General features: G+C 46.5%; 2 protein-coding genes across 10 annotated transcripts in view; one reads left to right on the forward strand and one right to left on the reverse strand.

The window, feature by feature from the left end:
* Positions 1-5,799: 5,799 nt before the first annotated feature.
* phox2bb (paired like homeobox 2Bb) lies at positions 5,800-9,459 on the forward strand. Its single transcript, XM_076048194.1, has 3 exons — positions 5,800-6,444; positions 7,055-7,242; positions 7,634-9,459. Exons 1-3 carry the CDS (start codon positions 6,204-6,206, stop codon positions 8,060-8,062), a joined length of 858 nt encoding a protein of 285 aa, XP_075904309.1. The 5' UTR covers positions 5,800-6,203; the 3' UTR covers positions 8,063-9,459.
* Positions 9,460-10,376: 917 nt separating this feature from the next.
* Positions 10,377-22,007, reverse strand: part of LOC142902705 (LIM and calponin homology domains-containing protein 1-like) — a 59,642-nt gene continuing 48,011 nt past the window's right edge. For 7 of the 9 annotated variants that reach the window (XM_076048035.1, XM_076048033.1, XM_076048034.1 and 4 more), the window contains 16 exons: positions 21,449-21,932; positions 19,409-19,702; positions 19,109-19,211; positions 18,906-18,988; positions 18,707-18,815; positions 18,509-18,583; positions 18,235-18,263; positions 17,291-17,404; positions 15,584-15,676; positions 15,195-15,359; positions 14,804-14,898; positions 14,568-14,720; positions 13,690-13,779; positions 13,438-13,546; positions 12,855-12,957; positions 10,377-12,521 (listed from right to left, as the gene is read on the reverse strand). In XM_076048035.1, the coding sequence (XP_075904150.1) occupies positions 12,496-12,521; positions 12,855-12,957; positions 13,438-13,546; positions 13,690-13,779; positions 14,568-14,720; positions 14,804-14,898; positions 15,195-15,359; positions 15,584-15,676; positions 17,291-17,404; positions 18,235-18,263; positions 18,509-18,583; positions 18,707-18,815; positions 18,906-18,988; positions 19,109-19,211; positions 19,409-19,702; positions 21,449-21,932 (2,125 nt within the window). In that variant the 3' untranslated portion in view covers positions 10,377-12,495. The remainder of the gene's footprint in view (positions 12,522-12,854; positions 12,958-13,437; positions 13,547-13,689; positions 13,780-14,567; positions 14,721-14,803; positions 14,899-15,194; positions 15,360-15,583; positions 15,677-17,290; positions 17,405-18,234; positions 18,264-18,508; positions 18,584-18,706; positions 18,816-18,905; positions 18,989-19,108; positions 19,212-19,408; positions 19,703-21,448; positions 21,933-22,007) is intronic. The other 2 variants (XM_076048036.1, XM_076048037.1) reach the window with 2 other exon arrangements.

Below are 22,007 nucleotides of genomic sequence, written 5' to 3' on the forward strand. Positions count from 1 at the left end.
GTCAGCCCTGTATGATGTCACAAAGGGCAGTGGAGACGACAGTCCCAGCCAAGGCGTTGGCTCTGCTCTCTATCTCTTGTTAAAGGTCCACCAAAGCATCAGTTTTAGCAGGAGGCTGTTGCTAAATAACAGCCTTAGGGAAGTGTGTGAATTTCCAAGGTGTTGAGATTACCTCAACCATTTGTTATAAAGCTAAATATTCAAAGTATTTTAGTAGGAAGCTGTAAACACAGGGCTAAACATGTGATTTATTTGGAGATTAAATTGAGTGGATCTTCTTTTTTCTTTTTTTTTTAATGGTTTAAATTTGATGAAATTAATCATTTAAGGCTGACCCGCTGGTAACCAAGACCTGAGATGCAGCTTTAATTGTTCGACTTTTAATTTAGTCGACTGAGATATTTGGGCACCAACGCGCAGCCGCCGCTTGAGTCCCCAGACTCGGGCTGCTTCCCGTCCGTCCATCCGCCTGCACGCACGGCTGCAATAAATTAATAACCGGCAAACAATGTGTCGTGGAGAGGAGGATTCAATTACTAAGTTTATTTACAGGGGGGAAAATCTCATGAAGGCCATTGACCAACGCTAAACAGCGCGCGGATGAAACGATGACAAGAGCTCCGATAAGAATTTAATTCCGTCTCATTTCAGGGCGATTTTATGAATCAGATTCTTGAACACTGGCAAGAGATTTAATGATCACATCTCGGCGAAATCTTATTTCAGAGGCGGTCGATGGCATTTCTCTGCGTTAATGTCGACTTAGAGGTTGGAGTAATTTAGTAATTGATTCCTTGCCCGCGCTCTCGCTCGTGCCAAGGCCGCGTTTGAGGGTAATATGTTTCCTAATCTCATCCCCCGGAATAAGATTTTTATGTTAATCCACTGGCTGGTCTCCTGGTCACTTGGGAAGCGCAGATAAAAGCAGAGGGAGGCCACGCAGGGGGAGAGGCCAGGCGGGAGGCGCAGGCTGGCTGGGATCGGCCACTGCTGCACCTGGATGACAAAGAGATAATGGGCGACGTGAGTGCAGCACCGGCCGGCCGGGGGAGTGTGAGGTGCACGACGGTCACGTATTTACCTTTTCCACCGGCACCGACTGCAAATGGATCGCCGAAGAAGCACAGAAAAGTCGTTCTTTGACATTTACGTACAATTACCAGTGTGATGAACGCGCCGAGGGAGGTTTATTCCCCCCCCGCATCACTGGCGACGCACGCAGACGTAGGCTACACACTGACGCATGAAGCAGAAGAATACGTCAAAAAAAAGAAAAGAAAAGAAGACGCGTGAATAACAGCTGCAGCAACAACAACACGCTGGCCCCTGCAAGCTGCGGGCCGCGTTACTAAAAAGTCTTTTGTGCGGCACCAGTTAGTTTTCTCTCCCTCCTCCCGCAGACTCCGAGAAAAGACACCAGCTTCTAATTGAATTTAGACTCTTCTCCAGATGTCACTTTCCATCTGTGCACTTGGAAACACGACGCGCATTTTCTTTTTCTTTTTTCTTTTCTTTTCTTTTTTTTTTTGTAATGCGATCGCTCTGAACATTTTAACCTAGATGTTTGCAGTTTGTTTTCTCGGATGGAAAACCTGTTTAGCAGCCCCTACAAATCATACATACATTTATAAAGGTCACACAGATCTATGAATCAAATCAACGTGCTGCAACTAGTGGAACAGTGCACATGTTCATGCATCTCGGAGGCACGACACAAGTTTTATGTTTAATTTGTATTTTTTTTTTTTCTTAAAGTCCATCTTTCAGTTTTAAAGGCCCAGGGTGTAAATATAAACAGCCTCTTATGGTGAGACGGTTCAAAGAATGTTGATGTTAATAATCGCTTATTATTTATCATTATTATTATTATTGATAATAATAATAATAATAATAATAATAATAATAATAATAATAATAATAATAATTATTATTATTATTATTATTATTATTTTTATTTTATTAATAATAATAATAATAATAATAATAATAATAATAATAATAATAACCGGATATCATGTCCAGCTAGGGCTTGTTTTCTTCTTCTTCTTCTTCTAAATTTCAATGAATTGGTAACCAAACCGGACATTGATCAAACTCATCGTGCTGGTTCTGTTTCATCCCTCTGATGTTTCCACCGCGACCCTCCTTCTTTTCAACACGCCCCTGTCAAATTGAGACATCAGACTAAACCGTCGCCGCAGCATCCCACCCCAATGAATTTTTTATCCGCCCCCTCAATACCCTATCACCACCCCCACCCCCCACCCCCCACCTCCTAACCCCTGCAAGCACGCGGCCTTTATTAATAAGCGTTTTGATAAGCGCGGAGGCTTTTCCTCGGGCGGACAGAGTGAGACATCGCCGGTGAAATGTGACAGCGGGACCCTCCCTCTTTCTCTTTCCTTCCTCCTGTGTCTTCTTCTTCTTCTTCTTCTTCTTCTTCTTCTTCTTCTTCTTCTTCTTCTAATTCCTCCTCCTTTCCGGGGGAGTGGATCCATCCAATCCATCCATTAGACAATGGCATTTTGTTCCTCTTTTTGTGCCTCCTGTCGACCCGCATTCCTAGATTGCTGAGCAACGATCGCGCGCACTAAATGGAGAGGAGTCGCTGCCACATCCCGCCCATTGTCCGCCACTTGCCAGGGGGAGCCAGGGGTCTCGCGCGCACCGCATTTTGCTGATTTATTTGAGTGAGGGCATATGGCTGCGGCCCTTCATTCGCTACGTAATTACGCATTAACCACCGCTTTGTTGGGCATTAAAAGGGCATTACGCTACTGTAAATCACGCGACTGCGCGCACGGCCACTATAGCTGTTGGAGCGAGCACGAGCCGAGGCAGAGGCCTCGCGTGTGCAGGACTTGCATCGTGCAGAGAGAGAAATGCCGCGAAAAATAAACATCATCATCATCATAATAATGATGATAATAATGAATTCACACAGCGAAGTCCCCCCCCCCCCCAAACCGGATTTGATATTCTCACATCGCAAGAATATCAAGCTGCGGCTTCTCGTCCCATGCAGCCGGTCCATTGCAGCTGAAAGAATTAAAGGATGTTGAAACTATTATAGAGGGGGCGTTTCAATAGCTGGTGGACTATGGTGAGGGGACTATAGACCGCAAGAATAAAGAGCGGCCTCAGTGAAAGAAACCGATGGCTAAAAGCTATAATTGTATTTGCCTCGGCGAAATATCAGAAAAGACTTCTCGTTTCTTTGAGCGTTATTAGATTAATTCCCAGAGATGGCTTCTTTTCTCGCTGCCAGACGCGTGGAGGGAGGACGGTGAACCATTTGGCTCTTTGGTTTCAATAATCAGATTAACCATTTGGTACAACTTTTTTTGTGGGCTCCCAGCTCGTGTGTGTAGAAATAAAAAGAGAAAGAGAGAGAAAAACAATTTACATAATAGGGGCCGGGTTGTGTCAAGAAAGAATTAACTTCTTTCTGCGCTCGTTGATCTCTGGAAAAAAAAAAGACAATGTACACACGGAAGAAAAGGCAGAAACACACTGCAACACGTCAGCGATTGTGGGGGGGGAATAATGGATGGCGAATGCGAGCCGGTCTTTTAAAAAAAACAACCAGTAAGAGGTGCACCTTGTGGCTCAAGGCTGGGTCATTTATAAAAGCGTCTGGTGGCCTGTTATTAAAATTCAGATTATTCTTTTCTCCCATCTGGAAAACATAGGAATAATTAATCAAATGGGTGCCTTTTTATTTACGATAATTTGATTTACTGAAAACCGAGATATTGAAACGTGAAACTAAAATAACAACTTTTAAGTATTGACCTCGGAATTTGCAGAGATTTTCCCAACTCCCTTTTATAAGTTTTCTGCATCGGGTAATTTTTTTTCTCATAGCTTTGATGATGATGAAAAATAAGTTTAATATCGCGAGGCTAAAAATCCGATATAAAGAAAAATCGATAAAAATCGTATCATAGAATTTAACCGGTTGCGAGACATTGTTTACCATGAGGCATATATGACCAAAAGATATTGAAGAAGATACGTATTAAAATTTTTTGCTTGGAATCATATACAGTGTCAGGATTATAAAGACAATATTGTTTTGCAGGTCTTCCTCCTCAAATCGATACAACACATATATACGGCGATCAAGTCATACCAATTATCATTCACTAAAAATTTTGATTCACCTGAATAGTGTTTTGCGGCATTTTGCGCGTGAGCAAAATGATGAGCAAAAAAAAGAAGAAACGCGAGAGGTTTCACCGCGAACATGAACTCGGTCCCACCCATGGTGAAGGAAGGACGGAAAAAGGAAGAAGAGAGAGAGGGAGAGAGAGAAAAAAAAAACAGGCCACACTTTCACAAGGGTGTAAGCGCTATACAAAACGCTTCACCTTATTACACAAACCGAATTAACCACTCAGCCAATATTGTGAGCCTGAGAGGTCCGAGGAGTGCCTCACCAGTTCGTTACTTTCATTAGAAAGATGTTATTTGCCAAATAAATGAAATAATGAAAGTAATAAAGACAATTACAAACTCATTTGAATCATATAAAAAACACTCTCTCTCGCGCACACACGCAGGCACGCACGGGTAAATTTAGCACAGATTACACGGCAGCAGAAGCAGAAGAAAGATGGAGAAATATAATTTGGCCAAAAAAAGATTTAAAAAAATAAATAAATCGTCATATATAAAATATAATATTGTGGAGTGCATTTTATGTTTTAAATCAAATCAGATCATTTTAATGTCAGCTGTTGAGATGAAACACAAATATATCCCCCAATTATAAATTGCAAAATAGGGGAAATATTTAGAAAATACGGTAAATAATACCCCCCCAGCCCCCGCCCCAAAACAACAAAAACAAAAACAACAACAACAAAAGCACTCGGTATATGACAGTTTATTTTAACAGGATTGCGGGGAGGGAGAAAGTCAGCCGAACAAGCCTTTTACAGCCGGTTGCTGCTACAATCTAATCAGGACGGGTGAAAAACAGTCAGCAGGTGAGCTCTGCTTCAGTAGCTTCATGTAAGCGGTGCCCTGAAATCCCGAAACCACCGGACAATAATGGCGCAAAAAGGAGAATATATATATATATATTTTTTTTTGGGGGGGGGGGGGGGTAAAAAAAAAAAAAAAAAATTTCAGCTGAACCTGCTGAGGAGAATCACCAGGTGCTGATTTTATTTGCGCGTCACAAAAGAGAAGCATCGCTGTCCCCAAAACCGCAAACGCCAGGCGTGATATTCTGGGAGAGGGAGAAGGAAAAAAACACAATACAAAAATAACAAGGTGTGTTTTTGCAGTGCGGAGGATAAAAAACAACAAAAAAAACAACAAAGCCGGTGCGAGCAGACGGGCCGAGAGTGGAGAGAGGCAGAGGGGGAATACTGTGAAATCCTGCCCAAGGTATACGGTCGCTTAAAAGGCTTAAAAGCTCGGGGAAAATTGGATCAGGGAGAATCGTCACCCAACTTTCATTATTTCCAAGTGGTGTGATTGAATTAAAGGGCAAGATGGTGGTTGGAGAGGGAGCGGGATGGATGGGTAGGGTAGGGGTGGCGGTGGTGGTGGTGGGGGAGGTGGATGGGGGTGGTGGTGGTGGTGGGTGGTGTGGGGGGGGGGGGGAGTGGGTGCGTAATGGCGTGGTATTAAATTCTAATTAGAGATGCAGGGGATCAATGATAGGGAGGTTGGACAGCCCGGGCCCCCAGTGCCAGCCCAATAGACTGATGAGTTATTGTCATGTAAAAAAGCGCCAGCAATAAGACCAAACGCTTTGCTATTGTCCAAGCGGAAAGAGCCAAGTTTATTATGAGGACTATATGCTCTAGAGACCTCGGGCTAGGCGGCTCTTAGGGGGCTTTTCATAAAACAGGGCTAGGTTCCTATAAAGGAGGCCACTTTTGGAGCAGGCGCTGAGCAGTGAACATCTACCCCACCGTCCAGCCTCCTCTCCCAGCAGTCCAAACCAAACGTGTCATCTCGCATCCATCCCCCCCTTTTTCCTCGGACTGCGCGTCCTTCTCATTTTTTCCCCGGCATTTTTCCCCCCACACACCTTTTTTGCCTCCTCGTCCGTTGTTGTTTTTTTTCTTAACGGGGGCTCGTTTTTGGCTTTACTCTTGTCGCTTGTTTTTTTTTTTTTTTTTTTTTTTTTTTTTTAATTTCCAGGGAAGTGCAGCTTTCTACATCCACCGAAGCCTTCTCAAATGTATAAAATGGAGTATTCTTACCTAAATTCCTCTGCCTACGAGTCGTGTATGGCCGGGATGGACACGTCGAGCTTGGCATCGGCCTATGCGGACTTCAGTTCGTGCAGTCAAGCCAGCGGCTTCCAGTACAATCCCATCAGGACCACTTTCGGGGCCACCTCCGGCTGTCCGTCCCTCACGCCGGGCTCGTGCAGCCTGGGGACCCTGCGGGACCACCAGAGCAGCCCGTACGCCGCAGGTAAGCGAGCGGCTCCGCAGCCTCAACCCCTGCGCCGTATTATAGGACGTCCTGATTGCATTTGAAAATGGAAATGTGTTTAGTATTTACCAAACGAAATTTGCTTACACAAATGAAAGAATTTATCACGTTAGAAGCGATTGCAGGCAAGCCGTAATTCGGTTACGGGGGTTATACTATCCCAGTCACACCCAAAACCGCCAACAGAATTATCTTAAGCTGCCAAAATGATAGGCATAATTTATTTACTTTGCGATGAGACATAAAGCTTCGGAAATAATTAGATAACCAAAGACTAAAGCTCATTATTGACACGGATTTGGAGTTACAGTAGCGACAAGCGGCGCGGATGGCAACATTATGACAAGTTTTCAAAGTCGAGTCCCGATATGAGGAGCAACAATTAGTTTAACGTTACAATTAACCGCATCACAGGTCAGCAGCGTTATCAATTGGGAAGTAATTCGCCGGTAATCAAAGGCGTAATACAATTGCAAAGCCACGGCTCAGCAGCCTTAACCGGATTTTAGACAAAATATCGAGTTTGACTTTTGCTTCCATCCGACGCGGGACCCACCAAGTGCGTGACATCGTGATTTTTGTCCCGCAGTTCCCTACAAGCTCTTCACGGACCACGGTGGACTGAACGAGAAGCGGAAGCAGAGGCGCATCCGGACCACGTTCACCAGCGCCCAGCTGAAGGAGCTGGAGCGGGTCTTTGCCGAGACCCACTACCCGGATATCTACACCCGGGAGGAGCTGGCACTCAAAATCGACCTGACTGAAGCCAGAGTGCAGGTACGCAGGCACCGGATATGCACCATAGGACGCCAAACCTGCAGCTTCTCACTTTTACGCACGATTTTACGCACGGGTTGGATTTACGAGGCAACATTTCAAGGCGCTGCATCTAAACAACGACTAGTTTTTTGATATTTTTAAAGAACATTTCTTCAAATTTAACATTAACATAATCCCAAAACAAGTTTCAAATTAAAATGAGAGAGATGCTGATTTTATCTGGGACTGTTTGCCAGCCCCCACACCCATAAGCAGTTATTTCCCAATAGGCTTCTCACTCATCCTGCTTGGGAAATGGGAGGGACTAGTTACACGCAGCTTCATGTGCATATTGATCCCGTTTTGGACCTAAGACGAAACATAAACTCTGTTTATCTTTTTGTCACAGGTTTGGTTCCAAAACCGACGCGCCAAGTTCCGCAAGCAGGAGCGGGCAGCCGCAGCCGCCGCAGCCGCTGCCAAGTCCAATTCCGGCAAGAAGTCAGACCCAAGAGACGATGACAGCAAAGACGCCAAGTCCACCGACCCTGACAGCACAGGAGGGCCGGGACCGAACCCGGTGCCCACCAGCAACTGCGGCGGACCGAGTCCCACCGGTGTGCAGGTCAACACCACCGTGAACGGACAGGTGGACCAGGTGAAGACCTCCGTGTCCAGCGGCATGGGAGTGACAGCACCGAGCCAAGGTTGGGCCACCGGACCGGGCACCATCACCTCCATCCCGGACTCGTTGGGCGGCCCGTTCGCCAGCGTACTGTCGTCTTTGCAAAGACAGAACGGAGCCAAAGCTACATTAGTAAAGACCAGCATGTTCTAAATGAGGCATCCTGGTGTAGAGGGACAGAGACGAGTTCCATCCACGCCCCCCCCCATCCCCCCGAGACTGAGAAGCAAAAATGAGAAAAAAAAAAAGGCCCGAGACAAACTGAAGATGTAGAAGAAGAAGAAGGCGAAGAAGAAGAAGAAAAAAGCTGTTCAAAGAAAATGCAAATGTTATTTTATTTTACGCCCGTGCGCAGTCTCTCGTGCGGTCATCGGACAGTGTTGCTGCAATTTGATCCATCCTGACCACTCGCATCGTTCCGCAGAAACAACAGAAACAACCTTCAATCGTCTGTGAAAGTTAAAAAATAAATAAAAATAAAAATAAGAACAAGAAAAAAAACCCATTGCATTTTGAGAATGCAGAAACGCCACCACACCGATATAAACCGATATGAACAGAGTTCCTTGAAGGGAGAAAAAAAATAATCATCTGAAACGCAGTGTTTTCACAACACAACCCGATCGAGACTGAACAGCTGACGGAGGGACTCGACGAGATGAACGATTCTGGCCCAGAACTCTGAGCAAACACCGAGCTGCGCGCAGGGAATTCATCCGCGCAGGAGCCTCATTCAGTCCCGATTTCGTGTCAGAGTTCAACAGCCGCTTTGTCCGCCAGAGAGACTCGTGATACCCGTGACAGGAGGATGTGCTCTTTCTCCCCGAATAATCCCACACGCTGACACAACAAGCGACGATACGCGGACTCATTCGACCTTGTTTCTGTTCCCGCTGGGAAGAAGCCTCTTACAGCTGCGTGTCTTTTTGTTTTGTTTTTGTTTTGTTCTCCAGGGCTGCTCAAAGTTTAGTTTCTTTAAATTATCGATATTAAACGCAATTGTTTATTCGAGGATTTAAAAAAAAAAAAAAAAAAAAAAAAAAAAAAAAATGGCACAACGTACTGCAATGTTCACCTCCGACAGGAAATCTGTGTGTTTTGTGCGTCTTTCTACGGCAGTGTTTTTGTGGCTCAAATTGTATAGTGTTAATACGTATTATTGTCTCCTATAGTTGAACCATAGGCCATACTCCCTCGTAGATCGATCATACAAGTCTTTTTCGATGTTCTAAAAAAAAAAAAAAAATCCCTCGAAAGAGTTTTATTTTGGCGATTTCAAAAGAAGGGGGATGGATGCAAACATTGTATTTATTTGGATATAATTTGCATGTCGTCTTTTCGTCTCATTTCTTTCCTTTTCTCTCTCCCCCAAATCGATTTCCATTCCATTTTGTGAACATTATGTAATATGTTTTTGTCCAGGATCCGAAAGTTATTTATATGTAGGTAATGAATGCTTATATTTAAGAAGGAAATATTTCTACATGTGCACATAGTTTTCCAGGTGTACCATTGAAATGGTTGTTGATGATAAAAAACAAATCATAATAGTTGCTTTGTCACGTTTTTCTGTTGTTACAACAAGTAGAATGTTATGAATCAAATCATTCTGTTCATAGAATCGCACATATTTCTACGAGTAACTAACTTCAAAGTGATACAAAAAAATGCTATCGTCCAAAAAAGACCGAGGATTTCAGCACCAGGGACAGCACCGACCTGCCGTCTTTAAAGCGCGAATTTATCAAAAAAATAAATACAAGCAGTAATATTGATTTGTATGATATATGATAGTGAACAAATAAAACACAGTTACTGCTCACTAAATGAATCTAAAATCGTGACAGCGTCCTGGTATACAAAATAAAATAAAAAAATCACTTTGTGCATGACTGAATAAAAACAATCAGTGATGCGTTTATTTACATGTAGCAATATAATCCAAAGCATTTCAGGTAGAATCAGGTTTTTATTATTTTGGGATGGGATATAACGGAGTATAAAATAAAAAAAAATACTCAAAATGTAGAGGTCAGTTCTGGAAAAAAAAAAAAAAATCGAAAATAGAAATGGTTAAACTCACCTCATATGATGATGCCCATGATAGAAATCTTGTTTTTAGTGTGAAAACTAGCGTACATTTTCAGAGACAATTCCCAAAATACTGCATGGCACTTTGCACTTGTGCCTTGTTTAAATTGGCTAGATTGAGCTTTAACCTACGAAGGCAAAATTTACTTTCATGTCAGCATTATTTCAACATTTAGTTTAAACTTATTTTTTGTTAAAAAAAAAAAAAGGACATTGTGTTATGTTGAACTTGACAGATCAACAGATACCTAGGATAAGTTGCTATGGCTAGAGCTGCAGAAAAAAACATCATCACCCAAAACAAAATGTTTGTGGTAGATAGGAACGGATAAATCGAATTTTGCGTTCAAATAAAAACACCACACAAGAGCCGAGCTTTTGTTTATAACATTTTATTTATAAACATACATTATGCTATAAATGCCATTGCGTTTGAACATCAAATTCATCTATAGTATTTTGGATCAGGTGAATATTACAATAAATACAGAAGAGACATAAAGGTTCCACCCCTCAAACTATCCTGTGAAGAAGACCGTCTGAATATATATAGAGCTGCATCTCAAAGATCCCGCTATAAGAGACTCAGCCGAGATTCATCCATGAACTAAATGAGGATTAAAAAATAATAATAATGATAATGATAAAATACACAACTGGGAAATAGAAGAGGTTTGAAAAATACTGTACTGACCAGAGAGATGAGTGTGGCAGAAGCTTGGCTCTAGAAGGAGGAGGCTGCTAGTTTGCTTGAAGCAAATCATTTGGTTTTAGGCTTAAACGTGCAATTTTCTTTTCTCTTTTAACAGCCACGATACATAACTGAGCTTTTCTCACACGAGTTGCAAAAATGAAAAGAAGCAAAATGACTTAAAATGTGCAGCTGGCGGCCCAGATCTCTCTGCTTTTCCATCCGACCTCGATGGCAGCGGGTGCGATTGCTGGTCTGTGTGTGTGTGTGTGTGTGTGTGTGTGTGTGTTTGTGTGTGTGTGTGACCGCGTAACTACAGATGTATACAGGTGTCTGTGTTCTTTAAATGCAAGATTGAAGAAAAAAAAAGAAAAAAAAAGAACCCTACCGCTAAGCATTTATCAAAATGTCCTCAATTAATAGCATACGGAAGTCTATATCGCTCTAAAGTAAAACAACATTCAAAATGAAATCAACGGCCGCCACCCCCTCCACAGTCAATCTACTGTGCATCTCCCCAAATAGACGACGTTTCTATTGCTGTTTTATCGCACTGCAAGTCACGGGGTGGGGGGAGGTTTGATGTCAAGGGTGTAGTTGATGTAAAACAGAAAAAAAAAACATTATTATTGTTATTAAGTAAAGCAAAGGGTGACGTGAGGGAGGGCTGCAGCTGCTCAGCCGGAAGACTGAGGGTCTAAAATTTGGCTAAAAAAAAGAAAGAAAGAAAAAAAAAGAAACCTTACGAATCCCTGCCCTGCACGCACCGCAAAAATGAGACACTTGAGAAAAAGAAAAGGGAGAAAGGAAGAGCACATGCGCCTGGTGCTCGTCCCCCTGCATCACCTTGCTTTCCTAAGGCACGTTGAGATCCCGACGACGAGCAAACCTGCTGCCAGCCAAAGCGCAGGGCGCTGAGAGACAGTCCACACATCATGTTGTCGCACTAATCATTAAAAAAAAAGTGTTTTGGGAGGAGAGGGAGGGGGGGGGGACTACATCCATATTGAGGGGTTGATATTAAGATTATTTTTTCTTTTAAGCATGATGAGAAACACAGAGCAGGTTTGGCTGAGAACCAAAAGGTGAGCAGGTGCGGCTGGGTCTGAGCAGTCGGCTCGCAGCGTCCTTTTATTGCACTTTCTAAACGCAGTTCGCTTTGTTTCTCCTCAAAACGTCACCGCCGAGGGATCAAATCATCAATACTCTGCAGATCCGGCCGCTCGGCGACCAAATCACCCAGCTCTCTCTCACGGTGATCGCCAGATAATGTCACTTGAATTATTAAACTCCTAAAGTCTAAGAACATTTCCATCTCGTATGGAATTTGAATATTTCCATTTCCCGAGCCGTGAAAATGAGAAATCTTTTGGCCGAATGTGTTGTTGTGTGTTGCTTGCAACATGGCCGCCACCTCGACAACAGTGTCTTTCTTTCTTTCTGGCTGCGTGATGAAACAGAGTGCGTGGCGCTCACATGGACCAATCAAATCCAGATTTCACTCACATATCTGACGACACGACGCCACGGAGGGGGAGGGGCCCCCTCCAACTCCTCCGCCCACCCCCTTATTTTTTTTTTTTTCCTTTTACTTGTGTGAGACGGTGGTCCCCGGGTAGCTGTTCCCACCCCGCCGCTGTGATGAATCTTCTTCATTGGTTAGTGGAGCGCAGCGGATGCAAAGATCCCCGACACACTGTGAAGGACGCGAGTTGCCGATAATCTGGTTAAAATGGGGCTGGGGGGCGGTGGCGGCGGCGGCGACGCTGTCTGCTTCTGTGAACCGAGTGGTTTGGGTCGAGGGTCACAACGTGGTTGGCTGTCCAGCAGCTTCCGTAGACAGAGAGAAAAGAAAGAGAATGAAATTCAGCATGTATACCAGTCAGAGTTTAAGGCAAAGGACGCGAATATGGAACCAAACCAACAGCTGCTGCAGTTGTTTTCTGGGATTGTGATGTGCAAGAAATGCGTGACTGCCCTTCACAAATCAGGACCTAATGCTGAAGGGGTCACGTGTGATATGGTTTGGCTGATGGATGCCGTCGATTTGCAATGCACGTCCACCAATTCAGCATCTATCCATCGATCGATCTGGCATCCACTCGACCGGAGACCAATAAACAAAGGAGTGACGGAGGAAGACGAAGGGGCGGCGACACTCACAGCGCGAGCGGATGTAGCACTGGTGGCAGTTGAGGAGACCGTTCCTGATCCGCACGTCCGTCCCCGTGGTGGTGTCGCCCAGCTGCCCCTTGCACACCCCACACTGTGGAGGCGCAGAGACAAGCAGGGGAGTGAGGGGGCGCTGTGGTCGATTGTGTCCTTATAGGTTTACTTCTTGCAAACTGATTGTGTTGTAGTCAAGACGTCACCAACCGAGACCAAGACATTATCAAGACTAGAGAGCATCGAGTTCGAGAAAAGACCAAGATTTGGTATATCAAAGAAAAATAACAGAAAAACAGAAAAAAAAAAAAAATTCAAGTTTGCTTTTTTTGCTTGCTCCTTTCATCAATGTATCTTTTAATCATTTTAACATTTTGCTGCTTTTCCAACTAGTTTTTTTTATTGATCTGTCATTACAGTATTGGCAAAGTCTGGACTGGCCTGGATCAAAAATCCCGAGTCCGTCCGGTACGAGACCGAGACGAGGCCCAGTAAAAATGCCTCCGAGTCAAGACGAGACCGAGACTCTGTTCTTCCTCTACTGCTTCTATGACTGACACAGGGAGCCGAGGCCACCGACCTTAAAGCACTGAATGTGGAAGTAGAGACTGAGGGTCTCGATGATCATGGCGGCGCCCTTCCCCAGCGGCTGCCCGCAGCTGGAGCACAGCTTCTTCCCGCTGACGGACCTGCGAGGGAGGCGGGAGGAGCGCCGTTAGCGACAATATCATGAGGTTGGTGCAAAGACATGTTTGTGAGGAGGCAAACTGGTGTGGAAAATGACAATGCAGGCAATGTGCCGATCCCCTCCCCCATGCCTGCCATGTGGTACCTGTTGGGTGGGGGGGCCACCGTGTCTGCAGGTGATGTGGGGGCTTTCGATGAGCCGCTGTGGCCTGCGTTACTATCAACAGGCCCGACCCTGAAAGTGGACAGCGACAAGATGACCATGACCATGAAGATGACGACGATGATGATGAAACTCCTCTCGCTGCAGTAGCAACACCACTGGTTGGTTGCGTCTGACACCAACCAATCAGTCGGGGAGTCATGTGATCAAAAAATGACCCCAAACGATTTTGCATTTTTGCTGGAGTTCCACATTCTGTATTCTTTGGGCTTTGGTCTTTCTGCAGCCCACTGTAGCTCTGATGGAAGACTGCAGGTGCAAGACGCCCCCTGCAGGACACAGTCCTGCGTGGCATTTGTTGAAGGTCCAGTGTGTAATATTTGGATTTTGGCTTCATTTCTGATTTTTATATTGGAAAAAACTTAAAATACTGCTCGTAAATACATTAATAACAGCGCATAGTCGCAGTACAATGAAAGTAATTTGGTTTTCCTATTGTAATACACAGGCCGAGGGTGTTGTTCCTAGTTAGCTGCCATCTGAGCTGATGAGGACAATCCAGCCCACCTCACAGCACATTTTGTAATTAGGGCGACCGATCATGTCTTCAAATAAACCAACGAAGAAGAAGGTGGATGAGGTTTATCTGCCCAGTCCACTGTAGCTCAAGTGCAAGCCCAGCAGGGGGGCGGGAGAGAGAGTAAAAGACGCTGCAATCTGAAATGTAACCACTAGATGTTGCTTTTCGTTCTTCAAAATCTCCAAATATTACACACTTAACCTTTCAATGCGAATACCCAAGCAGTTTGCCTGGGTTCATCTCTGACATCCAAACAGAAGACTGCATCTGCCGCACCCACCTCCTGTCCCCGGCAGGCCTGCTGGTCTTGTCTGCCGGCGCCTCGGGCTGCTTCTTCGCCGGGGTGCCTTTGGCCGAGGTGGGCGGAGCTTTCTGGCCGTTCTGCAGGTTGTGGCTGAGCGTCTCGGCCTGACTGCTGCCTTGGCTCGCCAGGCTGGAGGGGGTTTTGAGAACGAGTCGGCGTGACTCGAGGTTTCGTCAGCCTCAGAAGGTCCAGAAAGTGAAACGTCAACCGACCTGCGGCCCGTTCTCATGCTGTCGTCGGCCGTGCTGATGTCACTGGTCCTGTCGTTCTTCCTCTGCTTGGCCTCGGCGCTGTCCGCCGTGCTGCCCTTTTGGAGTCATAGGTGGGAAATCGTTAAAGGTCCATAGCATAAAATCTGGCTTGATTTAAGATTTTTATATTGGTAAAAGCTTAACATAGTGCCAATAAAATAATTAATAAAAGTTTATACTGGCAGTCCAATAAAAGTAACGTGGTTTTAATGCCCTTATTTATGTTTCTCATATATACATAAAGATATATATATAGTTTCTACACTGAAGACATCAAATATATGACCAAGACACGGTGTCTTGGCCCTCGTTAGCCGCACACACGAATCAAAGTGGCGACTCTTCGGCTCACCGACTGCCTCTCCAGCAGCTCCTGCTTGCGCTCCCAGTCGGCCAGCGAGCGGACGATGGTGTCCTGCGGCGCCGGGGCGGAGGAGACCTCCCCTCTGCTGGGGGATGACACGGCTGAGGAGCGCGGGGTCAGAGGGGCCACCGTCTGCTCCAGTATCCGTCGCTCCTGTGCCGACCATGGCAGCGAGAATGGAAAGTTTTAGTTTGAAAGGAACAGTTGACCCAGAATTGACATTTTCTGGAGCGGTTTTGAAGGAGGCGGTGGGTTGACTGGGTTTTCTGATGTGGATTCCAACTACAGGTGAACTATCGCTTCAGGATCTACATGAGCGGAGATAAGAATTTCAAGTGCGTGCGCTCGGAGAAGCAGCACGGCCGACATCCACCCACCTCCTCGTGGTATTTCCTCCCCTCCTCCGCCACCTCCTGCTGCGCCTTCTCCCACTCCTCCTTCAGCTTCTGCTGCTCGCGCTGGTACTTTTCCTGTCACCATGGCAACAGAGGCATGAAACGCAGCGCAGGCACCTCCACCAGGGCCACAACTATCTGCAGGTGGATGTTTGGACTCAAAGGCAGAGATAAATTTGGGGCGCCGAGAGTCTCTCTGACGATGGACCTCTCGCCTCGTGCAGCCGACTGGAATCTCTAAATCCTGCACCGATTACTGGTGGACTAGACAAGTCAGTTTTGTGGAATGGCCTTAAATCACAACCTAAATGAATGTGTGCAAATGTAACTCGCTGTCACTCTTTTAAGGCTCATAAGATGTGGCGTCTGCATGTCAGCAGTAGCAAGCAAAGGGACCAGAAGCAGGAGGAGCGACAGAAAGAAAGAAAAAATGAAAGGCATGCAGGAGAAAAAGGCTGGGAGGAGGTTCCTGCACCCGTCAGACCTTCATCAGCCAACAATGGATGTGTACAGTATATTACATTAGAGGAAATAGGACCTGCAAGTCCCATAGAAAGATGGCCTGCAAAGGTTTAAATTTCAAAATTCAAATTATCGACCTTGTGCAGGAACCTCCTCCTCCTCCTGTGCAGGAAAAGGGCCGCATTCGCAAAACCACAGAGATGACACACAAACACAGAGGAACAGACACAACACGGAATCAACCCGGGGAGCCGACAAGCACATCGAGGCACCACGCATCCATCCGTTTTACAGCACGTTTAATCTGAAAAACCGGTCCTGCTGCATCAACCGGAAAGGCGGGGGAATCGGCACGTTGCCGTGATCACTTTGTCCCAAGCGCTCCACTGTGTTTAAACCATCGGAACCGCAGCTGCCAGTCAATCATTTTCATGTCTGTAGTTCTGCGCCAGATGCAGGAGGGAGAGAGGGCAGATCTGGGCAGCGGCAACAAAACAGTCCTGATCCTGTGCAAGAGCATGAGATGGAGGCAATGTGTTTTGTTTTTTTTTAAACTGCGCAATATCGCCCCCCAGCGGTCTGAGTGTGCAAGGGAGTAGCTGGGTTGTTGGGGGAATTATAAGACTCAAAGCAAAACAAACATGGACGCAAGCTTTGCAGGTGGTTATGACGTGTGGTTAATCCCTGAAGTTAAAAACACACAACAACGCAACTTCACCCTGTGAAATCATCAATCTAGGAGCAGTTTCTATACAATGACGTCACTTGCAGTCACAATGGCTCATTTCTAGTTCATTTCATCTCTATCTGACTTGTGTGCAACACACGCAACACCAAAACGTGATGCATTTAGGTCCCAAATTGCAATTGTAAAGTTATTCAAAAGCCACCTTGTGAAACAAAATACTGTCTGTGTTTGTCTTCATCCAAACGTGGAAAGTCCAACAAAGCAGCAGTTTGAATGGGAATCTAAAAATATTGTGTTTTTACATAGGAGGGAGCAAACATAGGGCTAAATCTGCTGACCTCTGCAGATAAATGTGAGGCTGCTGCACAGTAACACAGGATCCTTAAAGGACTTCAATTCAAAAAATCAGCTTAAATATGCTAAATAGTTTACGAACATACATGTTTTGCAGTGATCTTCACTCCTTTGCATTAACTTGACTCATAGTGACTCTGTTCTTTTCCCCTTCGTGATTCTTGTCTTCTTTTCTTTCATTATACCTGCAGCATGCGCTCCTGCTCTTGCTGCCACCTTTCCTGACGCTTTCGCTCCTCATCCGGATCCCAAGACCAGCGGTCGGCCCGCCTGGCCTGGGGCAACACCGGTGCCGACACCTGGTAGGCCCCACCACGCACAAACACACACACACACACACACACACACACACACACACACACACACACATACAGCCATCATGCACAAATACACAACACGCAAAAAAATACCCATGCATGCGTCCACAAACCGACCGCAGATTACACACACACACGCACACACACACACACACACACACACAGACCCCAAAATGAATCCAAGGACAGTCAAATGTACAACATATGGTCCCGTTACACACACACACAGGCGCACACACACACACACACACACACACACACACACACACACACACACACAGATAAAAGAGGACATCCACCACAGAAGAAGTAGTAGAAGAAGAGGGGAGGGGAGGAGAGAGAAATAGTTGGTCTACCACCACAGCACAACTCCAATGCTAGCCAAAGCCGTCCTACTAAGGAGAGAGAAGACAGAGAGAGACAGATGAGCTCGGAGGAGGGAGAGAGAGAAAAACAAAGCAAAAAAAAAACAAAGCTCTCTCGGCATCGTCATCTGGCATGCTACACCAATAGCTGCGTGTATAGCTGCAGTGTGACACCAACAACATACACAAACAGCAAAGAGCTGAGGAGCGACAGAGGAGGCAGGATTTCTCCCTCTGTCCAACAACAGAATGATACGATGGAGCTGGATTTGTAATATTTCTCATGTTTTTTTTTTAATTGATGGTATTTTTCTGTTTCTTATTCTTATTCTTTCAGTTTTGTGTCCTGTGTATCATCTAATAAGGCCAGATGAGATGCAGCCAAAGTGTCTTTAGAGTCAGTAGCAAATGTAAATACTGTGGAGCTTGAAGCCGTTTTATACTCACGTTTCCTCGACATTCCTTCTCTGTTCCTTCTGCAGAGGAAGAGATGAGGCTTGATCATTAGCTCATGCAAAATCCTCACCAATATGATAACAGTCATACAGCAATGAAACAAGGAGAAAGTATATTAAACAGAGACGCCATGCACCATCTGATCATGCACAGGTAAGACACTAGCAGAAACACCCTAAAAACAAGACGTAGGACAGCTGAATCACCGCTGCCCCTCCAAAAACGGAAGGGAAACCCTGTGTATTTGTAAACAGCGAGAGCTTACCTGGCGGGGCGAAGAAATCCCAGCGTAACTTGGGGTTGCTGGTTGCCGGGGGAGACTTGAGACTGTTTGCAGCCTCTAAAGTGAATTACAAACAAGGAGAGGAGATTATAGAGCGAGGTCAGACTTGTTGTGACTGTGCAGAGAAACAACAAGGGAGTAAAAAGCCTGGAGTTCGGGGTGGGTGGGACGTTCGCTGACCTGCTGTCTTTTCCGTAGGCGGGTGATATCCAGACGGCCCTGGCGGAGAAGACTTGGGTACACTCTGTCTTTCCTGCTGTGATGACTGCTGAGAAACTGCGACACTTGTCTTTGGAGAAGTTCAGAGGACGTCGGTGAGTTGGAGGAAAGTCACTTTGCAAACATTTCAACCTGTGTTGCTTTAGGAAAGTAGCCTCACCTGTAAAGACACCGCGTGACTTTGCTGCGGGCCGACTCCCGGCTTCACTTCTGTTTCACTTTTTTCTCGCTCGTCTTTGGCATCTGAAAACACACGCGCGCACGCACAAAATCATCTTCATCTACAAGTTGACAGGAGTCGCATGTGCTGCAAATCTTTGAGAGACCACAAGGGGGCAGCAGAGCAGCCGTGCTGCATCACACCTGTAGATGGCGTTTGTTGGGGTGCGGAGTTTGTCTCGTCCACTGGAGCGCCTTCTGACTGGTTTCCAGTCGCAGCACCGCTTTCCTCTGCCTTCTGCAGCTCCTGTTGGGGTCGCAGTAAAGTTTCACATTTAATGTCACATCCATTCAGGACAGTTTATTGAAAGATGTTCTTATAATAAAAAACAACAACAACAACAACAACAACAACAAAACAACAGCTGACTGTGAACTGAGGTGTGTTCAGTTTACACTCAAAGAGCAGCAGAATGTAGGGCTTTGCATTGACGACTGACTGACCTCTGGGAGGGAGGTGGGCCTGCTTGGTGGCGTCGAGTGCTCGGTGACCTCCTCTCTTCCAGCTTCCTGGCGTGCCGCCTCTGTTCCACCTCGATGCCCACTGGCCTCTGTCGACGTCAGGCTTTGACCTCCGCCGGCGGCGTGCGGACTGAGCGCCGGCGAGGGAGCATCGGCGGCGCTGGGGGAGTGTAGGGACGGGGACGGCTGGAAGTCGTTGGGCGACTCCCTTCCATGACCCCCTGGTGAAGCGTCCAGGCCTCCTACGTCGCCATTGACTCGGTGGAAACCATCACCCTGAAGCGCAGGACAAGCAGTATGCAATGCAAGTGAATAGTCAGCTTGGCCAAAACACTTACATAGTGAGTCATTGGCATTTGTCTCATGGTAAAAAGCCTTGAAACTATCAAAAAGAGTATTTATGGTGGTGGCTTAAATGCTCGTCCATCACTTGCAGGTCACAGCGTCGAGGAGCAAAGGGAGAAAAAGTTGATTTGAGCCCTTTCTTGCAACTGCCAGTAAGCACTCGGTCTGCTGCCCCAGACGCACTACATGTACTGTTGTTCTGCTCTGAACACATTGATTTACTCGCAGTTGTCCTCGAATTTACACATCCTCCGCTATCCCCTTTCTGCTTTTGTCATGCTATACAGCCATCTAGTGGCCAGATGGCTGTATAGCCACACATTGGCTTCCCACATTGGCTGCTGTGTCACAGCATTTGTAGGCAAAACATTCTGTGTGAATGATGTCATTTCAACCTGCCGAAACGTCTCTTGCATTGTCGCCGCTAAATGAACAAATAAAAAAAATGTCAATAAAGGCCAGAGGGACCGTTGGACCGTTGTTTCTGTAGATGAATACTAGATTTAATGCAATCCAAATGGCTGCTCATTATTTACCACATTGTGGATTAAATTTAAAGTACAGAAGTGTAAAATAGTTAATTGAGTTTTTTTTTTTTTTTTTTTGGGGGGGGGGGGGGGGGGTGGGGCACTCTAACAACCTTTCAAGTCTGATAAGTGCTCATCCATTTTGAGAACCTATAATGTGTATCCCTTTAACATAGAAGGTTCCCCCAATCCCCTTCCATTTCCTTTGTATAGCGCTCCCCATTTTACATCTTCTATGAATTCTCACACAGATGGATTATGCAAAATAAATCTAATTCCTATTCAATTTGGCCAGTCGGGTTAGAAACACCCCCCCAAAATAAAACAAAAACCAAAAAAAAATCCAAATCAGTGCTCTGCGCTCTAATTTGCGGTCATCAGCAGCCTCTCCTGTGCGCTCTTCAGCCGTCATTCATCTGGCTCACAGCACTGTGCCGCCCTCACTGACAAAAACAGCCGCTAATGTATGTGCGAGGAGCTGAGCGGGAACTTAAGACGCGGCTGTGGAGTCGGGTGAAAGACCCCCTCTCCGCCTTTCTCATCCCGCTCCTCGCAGCCTGTGTGGGCCCTCCTTTGTCCGCCGGGAGCCCACTTCACATTGAGAGCGAGCTACTTGTCAGCTTCTTAAGTCAATAGGGAACAGAGGCTTCCATTCACAGCCGGGCTAGGCTCAGACTACCGACAAGACATTCCAGAAAAAGTGCCGTGCTCCATTAGGGTCCACTAATAACCCGCTCCTCCCACCAAAAACACAGGATCCCATTTCTAATATTCCCCAATATTTCTGTTTTCACACCAAAGACAGAGGGAACGGATACGGTTGCGTTTGCACTGGACCACCAGATGCTTTCTCTGGAAGGGGAAGTCTCATATTTTCCCAGGCGATTCATCACTGTGGCGGTTCTGCGGCATTTTAAAGCAACTGCCAACTGAGGCAGAGGCGGAATCACCCGATATAGTGTGTGTGAAAGGGCCGGGGTGGGGGAGGGGGGTGACCACATGTGAAGTAGGCAAGGCCCTGACCCCGCCCCTCTGCTGTGCACTTGTGGTGACAGCAACCAAACCTCAGGCGTTTAATCAGCAAAAAGATCAGGTTTGGGATTCTGCTGCTGGCAGCGTGAACGCAGACAGAGTCGAGTGTGGGCCTCACCTTATTGGACCACTGCTCGGGTGCCGATGGCCGTGACTGGAGGAAAGGCTTCGGCATCAGCAAAGGCAGCGGCTTGGAGGAGAGGCCCCGCGAGGCCGGCGGCTCCGACGAGCGGGAGCGGATCTGCGGCCGCTGGTGCGGCGCCTCCTTGGGGAACTCTTCGATCCGCGCCTCCAGCGTGGACGTGAACTTGGGGGGCGGCGCCGACTGCTGGCGCAGGAACCTCAGGGGCCCTTCGGGGTCCTCGTCGAAGGGGTCCGGCGTGGTGGGCGAGGCGGTCAGCGAGAGGGAGAGCGGGAAGGGGGAGCAGGGCAGCGAGGGGTCGGCCGACACGCTGCGGTCCAGCAGCTTGGGCAGCTGCAGCCGCTCCAGGACGGTCTCGCTGATGGAGAAGCGCTGGGCGTAGCGCTGCAGGATGGACGAGGCCTCCTCGTGGCTCCGGGCTCGCCGGTATGCGTCTCGCAGCTCCTCCTCGCGCCGCTCCCTGTTGCCGGAAGGAGAAGAAGGAGAGAAACTTTAGAGGAGTTGTCGTTTCGTTTTGAGTGACGCTCCATCCATC

This window comes from Nelusetta ayraudi, unplaced genomic scaffold (genome assembly GCF_046127955.1).
Source record: "Nelusetta ayraudi isolate G7.1 ecotype Tasmania unplaced genomic scaffold, CSIRO-AGI_Nayr_v1 ptg000097l, whole genome shotgun sequence".
Classification (NCBI taxonomy): domain Eukaryota; kingdom Metazoa; phylum Chordata; class Actinopteri; order Tetraodontiformes; family Monacanthidae; genus Nelusetta; species Nelusetta ayraudi.